A 13,287-nucleotide genomic window follows, 5' to 3' on the forward strand; every position below is an offset into this window, starting at 1 on the left:
GATGTTGATTGATTCCTACTGCCCTGTTCTCTCTGAGAACCAGGGCCATCTGCTATGCAGGATGTAGGGCTCTAAGCATGGCCCTGCAAACAGTGGGAACACTGCCTCCAGGGTAAAAGGGACCCTAAATCCCTGCCATCCTAGAAAAATGCTGGGCATGTTTGGGTGCAGGCCACACACCTCAGGAGAGGTGAACACAGAGGTGAAGAATGAGTGATAGGTAAAGCACACTGTAATCATAATTGTTGTGTAGATTCCTCAGGGCTTTTAGACAGACAAAGCCTCTGCTCCTGATAATTCTTTCCTAGAAGGACATTAGGGACCAAAGGAAGCATTGCTTATACTGTTTCAGAGAGACCAGAGTGCAGCACAATAGGCTCATTTCTCTCAATGAGAGTAATCTAACAAGCTAACACTCATATTTTTGAGAAAATTTCATCTAAATTGATTTGCTCAAGGTCACATAAGGGCATCTTGAGCTGGCATGGTCACACCACGTCTCAGCCCCGTGATTTTCCTTCCGCACAAAGGGTTGGCAAAAGCTGGTGATGTCAGTGCAGTCAGCATTTTCTCCATACCCCTGAAGCCCAAGTTATGCTTTGGTAGTATTTGTTGGTCCCATAAATGTTTCTTGTTACACTTCATCCGTGGCTGAATTCCAGGGACAGAGTTAAGTCGTCTCTATATATAGCTGATGAAACACTTCAGGGTCTTCTGACAATGACAGTTGTTACTATGAAGCCAGCAAATGAGTTTTTTCAGTTCTTTCTTAATTTTTATTTCCAAACCTGTCATTGGAAATGATATACTTTAAAAAAAGTAATTAGCTACTGTCTAGTTAATATCACCACGAATGTGACTAGCATGGAAATTTTTCAGAATCAAAGTTTCTGCCTCTTGGTGTTAAATGTGGGAGGGCTAAATATGCTCAGTGCCCGCAGTGCTTTTCCTTAGCTCAGACAAAATTGGGGTTTTGGTTCCCAGATGTATAGCTCTCTTCTCTCTTTCCATTTTTCTTAGGTATGTGTTGGTTTCAAAAACATTAGGTGAGTTTAAAGTTTATTCATTCTACCTTTACAAAATGAATTTAATTCCTTGGTGTTCTTCTTACACTATAGTGTGTTTCTTACATTGGAGAAGGCAGGCTATATTTATTGTATTGCAAAAAAAAACCAAACTCCAAAACACTTTTAATAAATGATCAATACATTTTATAACATACCTTACCTTTCTGCTTAGCTTTGTTAAGGAAATTGATGCATAATTTTTGTAAATAATTCAGTTTTTTGTTGGTTAAGCTTTAAACTAGTGGATATTTCCTACAAGGAAAAATATATTTTATTTGAAAAATATGTTTTATTTTTTACAAGTGACAGTTATGGCATGCTTTGAAAAGAAAAGGCTTTTTGATCCCTGTTTTAAGACTCCTTTAACAGTTTACACAGGAGAATAGTCACTTTGAATTTATTTTGTTTTACTTTTCATTGACTTCTTTCTTGAGAAAGCATCCTACTGTTCTTTTTCACAAAAAAAAACCAGGCTGTGACTAGGACAAGATGATTACTTAAAGACTCAATGGCTGATTGAGATCTCCTAAGATTCTTTATCTTCCTGTGGCCTTTCTGAGACAGTTTTGGCAGATATGAACTACTGTGTTCCTGCACAGAAGTGTTACTGCTGAAAACTAATGGTGACCATTTCCATGTCAGTTAATTGTTTCACAGGCAGTTAGGGTATAGAGGGAAATTCACAGGCAATTTAAGTAGAGAAATCTGGCTCATTTCTTATTCTAGCTCTCATTAAGTTCAAATAGAAGGATGATCTCGTGAAACACTCTTGCAGTGTTCAGCATTTTTTAAGTTTTATTAAAAGTAGTCAGTTTATTCTACAATTCTGTGAGAGGGAAGTGTAAGAAACATGTTGAAGGATTGAAAATCTGAGAAACAGTAGAAATGTAAAGGACAAAATTCTTGAAAGAATGATATGATGGCTTTTGACAAGTAAATGAATGTTAAATATAAACTCTGTGAAAACCTTCAATTTCATTAAGAAGAAGATGGAGATTAATGTCCTTTAGGTAGAAGAGCCTTTTGTTTCTCAAGGAGCTTCATGAAAAGCATACAGAAGGCTTTCACTTGGGTGGTACTTGTGTGAACTGCTGCTAGGAAAGATCTGGCCTTTTGGTGCTCCTCATGCATGGGAGGTGATGCCTGCTTACCACAGCATTCTCCTGGGTTCGAGGCACCATTCTCCTGGGTAGGCCCTTACTAGTTTTTATGTTAGCATGAACTACAGCTGCACATCCCCTGTCAAATAAAAGACAAAAGTAGTTGACAATTCAGCTCTGCCATCTCTATTCCTGATCTCCCCCTGCCACCTTGTTTTTTCTAATCTGTTTGGCAGTCATGAGTATTCTTTTGTCTTGCCTCATTTTAAACAACCTGTGTAATTTCTACCTTAAATATACTTTCTGACTTTCAGGTCAGAAAGGTACCTTGCCATGTCAGCTTTAGATTCCCTATTCATATGGTTTATTGTGTTTCTTTCTTTTTCTCTCTTTGAGACTTTTGTCCTTTCTTTCCTGCTCAGGTTGCTTATTTCTTTTTTGGTTTTATTTTCTCTTTAGGTACACATAGTTCATGGCTATGCAACTCTGCCAGCTTTATTTGGGAGTAGTCCTAACTTACCTCAGATGTGGGAAGAAGCTTGGTGAAGCAAACTGCTTTATTCATACCACTGTGCTAGGTACAGCTTTCCTATTCTCTTGTTGAACAGAAAGAGGCAGCTCCCTTTCCACTTCACATTTGGCTCTCTTTTCACTACTGACCTCCATTCATATGCTTCTCATTACCATCCACACAGTTAGTTTATAAAATTAAATTAAAGTAGTAAACAAAATACCAGATACTCCTCCTAAAGCTCTATCTATAAATATCTCCCCTGCCTACTCATGCTGTCTGATTAGGAGGCAGTAAGCAGTTAGTTAGAGAAGCTAGAGCAGGTCAGATTCCATCAAGATAGGCAGGATTTTTTTTGAAAAATGGGGCTATTCCATTTAGCTTCCTGTTTCATAGGTGAAAAGCCCAATGTTCCCAAAATGCACACTGACAATGTTGAAGCCTCCTATTTTGACATTTTCAGAATTAAAAAGATTTTTTATTCTGAAAAACTTTTTGATCCAAAATGGACTAATGTAACATAGCTAAAGTAGGTCTTGAGACACTTGATTTTTTTAATCTCTCAGGCTAGCTGAGAGATACTATGGTTCTGGCTGTTGGTTCCTCGGAACAATGAAGGCATTTATGGTTTTTTTTTTGCTTTGTTATCCAGTGGTGTTTACCTGTGTACCGAGTAAACATGGAAAAATGAACAGTACCTTAGCAGCAGTGGCTAGCTGGATTTTGAGAAAATCCACTTATTTTATGAAAAACTTAATAACCTTCTTTAAGAATTCTAGGAAATTTGGTTAAGATGTCCTTTGATTTCTAGAAATCCGGACATGGGTCTGATTCCAGTCCTAATCCCCAGTGTGACTGGATATTCTTTGTCAAAGAAATTCTCTGCCAAAGCAATTCATTTTTTATTTCATGACTGAGGTGGGTACCCTGGCCCTTATTAGAGTGTGAGGACCAAAAAATAAAATGTAGGTTGCAGCTAATACCTCTCTGTATGAAGCCATCAGTTCCTGTAAGGCTCACCTGTACTGCACAGTGGGGACTGGTGCAGAACCATTTCCATCCATGTAGATCCCCAGAGACCGCAGTGCCAAGGAAAGGCACAAAGCTGGTTGCAATGGCTCCCCTCTAATGAGGGAGTGCATGGAAGGTTGCAGGTTTCATCAGTGCAGGAGAGCTCTTTGCATGGGGGATAGCCTAGGCCATAGCGTCACAATTTGTGTGTGTACTTCTAGGACTCCTCTGACTTCTTCCTGCATTTCCTTTAGAAACTTCTCCTGTGCTTGATATAGTGAATAAGAAGAAATGGTTTTAGTGACTTTGAAGGCTTGAATTACCATTTAAGTGATTGCTGTTAGACTTGTATTGAAAATCAAACATGACTACCAAGCTATAAAAATAAACCACACCAGCATACATATAATGTGTTATAACATGAATTATGTTGTTTTGTAATTGCTATTTGATCTTGTGCCAGAGTATCCTAAGAGAATGCTCATTTGTGTTTGAGCAAAAAAGGGCTAAGGATAACATTTGCTTTGGTATGTAGATAGAAGTGTAGCAACCTCGAGAGTATTTGCAGTGAGCAGGTGAAAAGTATGTGGTTCTGTCTGGCTGCTTAGATTTGGAATTTCATTTTTAGACTGTTTATCTCACCGTATGTACATCAGTCTTCAGAAGTTCAGCTGCTGTTATTGCATGAATTGCTGCAATACTCTTCTGAATTCCAATTTTCAACCTCAGTGCTCCATTTACCAAGTTTTTTTGAGCTGAGGAGTGTGCATATTTTTCTATATTGCTTGGAGTTAAGGGATAAAAAGTGAATTGGAAGAAAACACAGCTTTAGCTAGCAATATGAAATGGAGGGTGTATGCTGTCTAGGTGTAAATTTTCCTGGGTATTCATTCCCATTGGCTTGGAGACCTACTCAGCCTTTAATGAGTACAGTTTTCCCTTACCCCTGATTTTGTAACTTGCGGCTTCCAAAAGCTCAGCTTTGGTGTGAGCATTTTCGTCTTCTAGTTGAGGTTGGTATTGTATCCAGTGTGGACACCGCTAGAGAAGATGACCTTGGCTGATGATAGGTGCAGGCATTAATGTCAAGCTCTATGAAGAACGCGGTAAACTTGCCAATTCCCAGAAGAAACATTGTTGCCAAAGCAACTGAAACGAGAGGGCACGGGAGACACCGGACGTGCTTGCCGGGATGTTTGATCTCAGCGCTATCCTTAGAGATTTGGCCCTGTGGAACGCACGGGCAAATGGCTGCTGCCGCACACTTGTAGAGTTACTGGTTCCACAGAGCTTTGGATGTGCTCTTCGATGCCTGCTTTTGGATTTACTCAGCGTGGTCTTTGGCGAAAATACGTGTGTTGCTTTTTAAAGTTGTGTTTCCAGGCTATCCGGTTAACTCCACATCTATTTCCACTGGAAAACGTTTCATCACTTGGGTGTCCCTGCTGGGCTGGCTCTGGTATTCCTTAGTCTGAAAGTGCGAAGTGGCTCAAGGAGGGACACGGGCTCAGACCAACGCTGAGCAGTGTCGAACTGCATTAGCAGATCGTAGGCGGGCCTTGGGCAGCAGGAATACGTGTCGATAAGAGAGAAACAAACTAAAACAAAGGCCAGGTGGGTATCAGGCTGGAAGGGCGGCCGGGCGGGCATTACGGCCAGCCGTGCCGGGCCGGGGCGCCGCGGGGCGCTCGGCAGCGCTGCCCGCCCGGTGCCCGCGGCGGGGCCGGGGCCGCCGCCCGAGCGCCACGTGACGGCCCGGCGGGGATAATAAGCGGCGGCACGGAGCCGCGCCGGGCTCCTCCGCAGGGTCAGCCACAGGGACCGACAGCAGCAGCAGACAGGGACGGGACGCAGGGAAGGAAGGTCATCACAGGTCAGCGCCTACCTGGCAGTTTCAGCCTCTGCTCTCAGCAAGATTAGTCAATATTCATTTCCTGTCACCTTGCAAAAAGAAAAAAAAAAAAAAAAAAAAGGAAAGAAGGAAAAAAGACACTGATACCTACAACCTCCCAGCAAGTAAACTAAACTTTAATCGTAGTAGAAGCCACAGCAGCTGAAGCTGATCCCCGGGTAGCATGAACAGCATGAATCAGATAGAAACAAACATGCAGTACACCTACAACTATGAAGAGGATGAGTACATGACCCAAGAAGAAGAATGGGACAGGGATCTGCTCCTGGACCCAGCATGGGAGAAACAGCAAAGGAAGGTCTGGAAATAATGTGTATCTGTGTGCTTCTGTGTGGAATGATGCCCTGTCTCACTGCCATGCTGTGTCTGGAATTGTCGGGGTTGTACAACAAGGGGTTCTAATAAAATATTTTACATTGTATAAATCATTTATATAATGTATAGTAGCTATGCCATCTTTTTAGTTTAAAGCATTCAGTATTTTTAATTCTAAAGTGAAACCTCTGAAACAGATGAAAATAATTCATGGGAGCCAGGAGTTTGTTTTTGTCTTGCACTGCAAATATTCTGTCAGTACTTCTAGATTTATGTATAACTATTTTGGTAACTTTCAACTTCACTTCTTCAGTCTTCCTTTTGGAAAGCAGACTCTGAATTGATGTTTGTGACTGATTGATTTTAAAAAAGAGTAAATTGCAATTGTAGGCAGAGATGAATGAGATGGTTCAAAATTAGTGTGCAGAAAAGTTTGCAATATTTCTGAAAGCAGACTGAGAGTCACTTTTGAAATTGTGATCTTGCAAGTCAGCTCTTTTTAGAATTTAGTATTTATCTCCATTCTGACTGAATGACCTGACAAGGAAAATATTGCTTAGAAATATATCCAGGCTATATTTGGAAAACTGTATATCATGATTATGTTCCTATATGCCAGTTCATTGTCTGGGGAAAAAAACCCCACAAACATGTCTGCAAACTCCTTGGAATACACAGTTTTAGAAGAAATGCTTCTTGCCTTGTAGGTAAAAGAAAACTATTGTGCCACCAAGTACTGCTTGTGTTCTTTTTCTTAACATAGGCAGAAATTATGATCCCAGCTGCAGTCATGTTAATGATTTGGTACTTTATTATATTTGCAATATCTAATTTAATGACATTAAGTTTTAAGCAGCATATGGAAAAGAAAGACAAAATAATGGAAAGGATTTATTGCTTTCTAATTTAAAAGGTGATGTTGAAGTCACAGCTGACAGATCTGGGCTTAAAAGGTTATCTGCTGGTTACAAGAATGAAAAAAAAGGGAGAGAGTGAGAGACAGTGAGAGACTCTGGACAATAAGGAAGAATATGCTTTTTGCATAGATGAGCAGCTTAAGTACAAGGTGCCAATTTAGATCTAATGACAGTCTGTCCCATTGTTACAGCTTCTATAAAAGCTATACTATAAAAGTGTAATTAAAAAAGATAGAGCTGTTAGAATACTTGGGGCCAGTCAGTTTGCTTTTCCATTAAAATTTGTAGATCAATATTTTCCTCTCAGATTTAGTTTGTAGCCTCCCTCTTTCTGTTATTTGTAGCTGGTTTTGTTCATTTTCTTACATTCCTACCTGTTTAGATCCTGCTGTGTGAGGATAAGAGGAAAAGTTCTGTTCTAAGTTGAAGTTCACTTTTCTCAATCTACCAGCTGCTGCAACTCCTAACGAATAATTAAGTTGCACTTATCAGCACTGGTGTTTGTTTTAATTTGCTGCTCTTCAGATGGTGAACTATACTTTTATGTTTTATAACGAGAATGAAAATTATCTTTGTGCTAAAGTGCTTCAGTGATTCGAAACTGCTCAGCTGTAAGGGGTTGTGTTACATCTGATTAGTATTCAATTGTCCAGTATTTCAGAGAAGGCTGTTTTCAAAAGAAAATGGGCAGGTTACTAGATGCTAATGCACTCTAATGCAGTTTTCCTTCAATGCAGATAAATGTTAAAAAGTAAAGAGAGTTTGGTTTAGGTAGATATTCTTATAATAAGTCTCTTGATTTTTACAGGAAAGCAGGGAGCAATTAAACTGCATTGAAAATTTTATGTTTCCATTCCTCTGAACAAGCAGAAAGTCAGATTTCCACACTGTCCAATTAAAGCAGACTCTGCTTTGCTTCCATAGAGTGTGGTTTTTCTACTTAATGTTGCCAATTCCCAGGGTTTAGTTTTAATATTAATGTGATACCATATTCAAGTAAAGTTTACAAGAGGGGATCCTCATTCTTCATCTTGGAAAGAAATCTGAATTTATTATTATCTGAAAAGTAAGTTCTCTCATGATAAGAAGCATGATAAACTTTGTGGAATGTCAAGGCTTCTATCTTTTCCTAATTTGTGCTAAGACAGTTGCAGAAAGGGCTTTCTCAGTTTCCTTATTCATCAGGAGAGGACTGCAAGTACAATGGACACAGATCTTTGTTCTAACTGGTAATACAATATTCAGAAGTGATCTTGGTGGAGCCCTGGCAGTTGGCAGCATATATTTTCTATTAGATGGTCTTGGAACAAACCAAAAATAAATGCCATTGTTTCTATTGTGGGCTGCCCTCTCCAGACTTGCCATTTCAGTGATATGCCTGGTATGAAATCTGTCAACAGATGCTGGTAACCCACGATGACGTCCATAGGATTACAATGGAGGTGATGCCTAATTATAACCGTGGTTCATAGAATATTATGGTCTGCTGGAACCCAGGCTCCTTGGTGGTCGCAGATGTCCAAAAATATATGAAGAACACTATAGGCAGGAAAGCTGAGTTGTAGTTTAGCACTGTCTCTCTGAATGTGAACAACAATTTCAGTGACTTAGTTGAGGTAACATTTAGCCTGTGTCAACTCAGGATATCAAAAAAATGCAACAATTTGATAATTTTTGCATTAGATGCTCTTGGCAAAAACTTAAACATTGTTGGGTGTTTCAGACAGCAACTTTAAAGAAAGGAAAAATTTTGGATAGAAATGCTGTCTACTGTAGAAAATACAGAACCGTGGCCTTTGTGTCTTTTGAGTATGTAGATGTGTACCATGAAATAGGAGACTTATGAAGTCTGCTCCTTGACCCACTACACTTCCAATGCCCATGTGTGCTAAAACAGCAGCTGAAAGATCTATGGAAGTGGCCCCTTGTTTCTTCAGTACCACACAAAAATAAAGAAGTTTCAGAAATTAGAAAGCCTGGCCAGAGAGGGTGGGATTTTCTTCATTCTGCTCTGTAACCCTAGACAAGGTCAACTCACCTTTGACCTAAGTTTTCTCACTGGTGGAAAGAGGACAGCAGTGATATTTCTCAGAGCTGATAGAAGTGGTTTGTTCTATGGTCTGTCAGACTAGAGACCAGCTGTCTTTTAGTCCCTGTCCTGCTGGACTGGAGTGGAAGTGGCAATCATACTAGCTTATAATGAAAGACTTAAAACATAATTTCTCTTTTTTTCATTGTAAATTTATTTCTTAAGTTTTCAAGAAAAGTTCAACAGACTCCACAAACCTTTTAGTTTCACTACCCCATGTCTCAGTAGAACTAAAAGGAACATAAGGAAATGCAGTGTCCCTTAGCTTAGTAAACCAAGCACAGCAATGCTACTTGAAATGCACACACACTGTATTTTTGCAATGTTTTTGATCTGCCAACACTGCTTGGTTAGCCATGTGTTTAGCATGGCTCTTGCCTATTTGCAATTTTTGCTATAAGTATTTATAAGAGTGAGTGCGCTTTTTAAAACTTCGACATGAAATGTGGTTTGTTAGATTTCCAAGGAAGGTTGTAAAACAAGTGTGATCCCTTTTTCAGGACAGTTGTATTGTATTGTAGGGCATTAAACTGAACTCACATATTTAACATGTGCCTTCTGTAGTCATAAAAATGTGAGTGACACTATTGCCCTAACACATGTAAGGAAAGAACTGGGAACATGTTCCTTGCATTACTGCCATTATTGTAGATAAATGATCTTATTATGGCTTGCTCTGTAGCCCTGGTACCACTTCTTTGTTAATGCAGAAGGGTTTTAATGTAGATGTCAATGTAAATGATGACCATTTGGATGGTGTTATTTATACTGGTATAAAATAAACAAGAGGATTTAAAATATTTATTTGCTTTGATATTGCCCTCTTTCTGAATGCAAATTTACTTGGTGACACTGAACGTTGTGCATGAGTGAGGACTTTGGAAAAGATTCTTAAGGTAAAAAGCTGTGTCTTTTCAGTCTTCAGCAGTGCATATCAGATAACTTTTCAAGTGTGACCTATAAGGATTTATCTGCATTACCTCCTTTGGCTGGTAATATAACTCCTGTTGTCCTTGCAAGGAAAAAAAAAATAACCCACCCCAAAAAAACATTTCAAAGTCATGTGTATGGCAAATTATTTGGCAGGAACTATCAGAACTGTGGATTATGGACAATGTTTTTATTTTTATTTTGTTGCAGCTTTATTAAGTTCAGCAGGTTTGAGAAATTCATTGCAGCCTGAAAGAGAAATTGACCTTGTGTTCAGTCTGACTTCAGAGTCTATAAATAGAGTTACAGTCAGTATCCCGGATTTACTCTTCAGTTTGCTTGGTCTTCTATGGATGGAATTTAAGTTGCTTTCTTATCAGAAACCTCTTCCTGTGAGAATTCTACTGGTGACTGACAAGGCAGATGTAGCTAAAAGAAACAACTTCATTCTTCACTGGGCAAAAAAATAAGAAAGGATGAACAAATGAAACATAAATGTAAGGCAGAAAAGGGTTGGCAGGAGAGGCTGGATGCCTCCAAGAAAATTAGGTTCTACAGAACCACTTCTCATGGACTTACAGGCTCCAGATTGAAATAGTTGTGAAGAATACATTTTCAATGATAAAACATTTTCAATGTGTAGAGAGCATTCCAGCCTAGGTCTTCGTCTTTTACTGAGATTATCTGAAAGTAAAATTGGCTTGGGTTTTGTTTTGTTTTGTTTGTTTGTTTGAAGTCATGTAAAATTCTTTCCTTGAATAATGAGCCTTGGGGTTAGGCTCATATGGCAGACACAGAAACTACCACTAGAGGGTTTTTACTGAGGTGGCACTTTTTACCCACTTGGAATACCAGTGGGATTGTTGAGAAGGCATGGATTCCCCTCTGCAAGCGAGCAACCTGAGCAGGGTCTGGACATGAATGCAGGAGGTGTGAGGAAGCAGAGGCTCCTCTCCTTTTGAAGAGACTATGAAAACTTCTCATTATCTATTCCTAGTACTAACCTGTTAACAGTTGCATATTTCTTATGAAGAGTTGAGTAGCTTTAGAACTATTTTCAGGAGGGGATTGAATATGCCAGGAGGAAAATAATCCAGAGTCAAAAGCAGAATGATAATGGAAAAAACCATGTGCCACGGTAGCATATGCTATTTCATATGCTGAGTCCTACACTGCAGTTCTTTCCCTCCCTTACCTTTTATGCAGGTAATTAGGATTATGAAGGTAAATTGGGAATTCTGTTGGCTGAAATGCAGGATTTTCTATTAGTATAATAATTAAAAAGTGCCAACAATTCCATGTTCTTTAGACTTTTTTTTCCCCCTGGTGTTCAGGAAGTATTTGGCTGTCCTTTCTAGAATAGCAATGTCTTGCCAAATGATACATGTTACTGTAAATGCAGAGTGCACCTTATGAAACATAGGTTTCAGCATTCCAAGGCCAAATGCTCCTCTTTCAGGTGCATAAATTTTTTTTTTTCAAACAGTGGATGCCAAAAGCTCTAGCATTAAGAACACACAAAGAACATCTCTTGTTGTCTTTTAAATTTTATGTGTGTTCTTGGTGGGAGATGGCCCCATGGAAGGTCTGCTGAGAACTTTGTAGTCAATAGACAAACATATTCTTTTCCTACAACAGCATGTCTTGATTTCTCAACATATACTGTAACTGTCCAAAGTATTAGACACTGATGCAACAGAAAGCCATGAAGTGGCAATTTCTTTTATCCTATGAAGAGTTGCCATGAGAGCAGGAGTCTCTGTAGAAATAGGGAATGTGTTTATGGCCTGTTCTGTACAATTTGCCTCTTAGAGATTAGTGCTTTTTAAAATAGCAACATGTTAAATTCCTCTTGCTGATGTTACTTGCATGGAATGGTGCTTGAGAGGAGCATGCTGAAAGGGTAGTGGAATGGTCATATTTTGTCTTGGAAGCTGTCAATAAGGTGTGCAGCCCTGAATACTGTGGTGCTGGTATATAAAGGAAAAATCAAAGAAAACTATTCTGAAATTCACTTTACTAGAAATGATTTTGTAGTACTTTGTTTGAATAGGAAGGTTTTCCTTACCAGTACTAAGTGAGAGAAATCAATATATTACTCAATATTATGTTTTCTATTTAACCTCAAATGAACCTCTCAATGTTGACCCATTCCAGGCTCTGTATGCTTTTAAGTGTTGTCAAATTGGTAATTCCTATAGTCTCAGTTTAGCTGCTAATTTCCATTGACACCCAAATATCTGCCAGCAACAGATTATGAAAAGAAATTATCAGAACCATTTTATAATGGGAAGCAAAGGCTACCTGCTTCCCTTACTCATAGATACACATCACAACCTCCCCTGAAATTTGTATAGTAAAATGTCTGTCTGTAGATATGCTGATCCAATTAGTCAAACAATAAGGATTGGAAGAAAGTATGCTTCTAAGTGGGTTTCCATAAGCTGCAACCAATGTGCTTAAGAGCTAGAGAAAAGCTGTGTGTTAAGCAGTGGACTTTGCAATAATCTCTTGGGGGTGGGATGTCTGCTTCTTGCCTGAATCTCTGTTTGGGTCACTGGAGAGCTGAAGAGAGAGGCATGGAATGTGTCTGCTTGGAAGACCTCTGAGGGTTTTCAGCCCTGCGACCACAGTAAAAATGAATCCATGCTTATACAGTTTCTAGCCCTGTGCAAACAAAAGCAGGGCTTTTACACTGAATTCTGTAAACTAATGAATATCAGTGAGAGAATATCATGATACCACCATCAGTTTCCAAATTAAACTAAAACAGCTTTACAAAATTAATTTTGACTGCTTTTGGCCAATGAGGCCAGGTCAAAACCTTTCATTAAAACCTGTCTTTCCTCTCACAAGACAAAAGACATCATTATAATGGAAAAATCAGGTGCCAACAAATGCCTCACATGAATTGATCACTTTTGCATAAATTCTGATCTATTTAATGACTTTTAATTTAGCTAGTGATTTCTGAATTGCACCGTACAGTTCTACTGATTAATTTCAAAAGGACTGAGCATTAAGCTTTTCTTTAGTTGCAGATAGTGATTAATAAGCAGATATTAGTAGTATTTTCGAAATTGTACTTCAGACCCTGCTTACAGAAGAATGCATTGGATTTGCAGCTGAAATGCAGGTAGATGTGATACAGGAAGAAACATATCAGTGAAAGAGAATTAGATGGGAATTTGTGCTGCCTTGCTTTGTCCCAAGTCAAAAAAGTGTCCCTCTTGTGTGTTATTTTATGTCCTTACAAATAAACAAATATTAAAGTTTTTACACAGTGGGCAAAGTTGAGTTGGTTTCAATGGCTTTACTGCCAAGCATAACTTCTTCTGAGCCATAATTGTTGGGATAAACAATGTGTAGCTGATGTGGTATTTCTCCACTGTGAGCAATGAGAAGTTGCTGACTCTGAGTGAGTATCTCCTTTAT

General features: G+C 39.0%; 1 protein-coding gene across 4 annotated transcripts in view; it reads left to right on the forward strand.

Moving 5' to 3' along the window:
• Nucleotides 1–5,476: 5,476 nt before the first annotated feature.
• ACTN2 (actinin alpha 2) overlaps nt 5,477–13,287 on the forward strand; it is a 67,008-nt gene continuing 59,197 nt past the window's right edge. For all 4 annotated transcript variants that reach the window (XM_050973172.1, XM_050973169.1, XM_050973168.1 and 1 more), the window contains exon 1: nt 5,477–5,899. In XM_050973172.1, coding sequence (XP_050829129.1) covers nt 5,765–5,899 — 135 coding nt within the window. In that variant the 5' untranslated portion in view covers nt 5,477–5,764. The remainder of the gene's footprint in view (nt 5,900–13,287) is intronic.

The sequence above is a fragment of the Serinus canaria genome, chromosome 3, assembly GCF_022539315.1.
Source record: "Serinus canaria isolate serCan28SL12 chromosome 3, serCan2020, whole genome shotgun sequence".
In the NCBI taxonomy this organism is placed as follows: Eukaryota; Metazoa; Chordata; class Aves; order Passeriformes; family Fringillidae; genus Serinus; species Serinus canaria.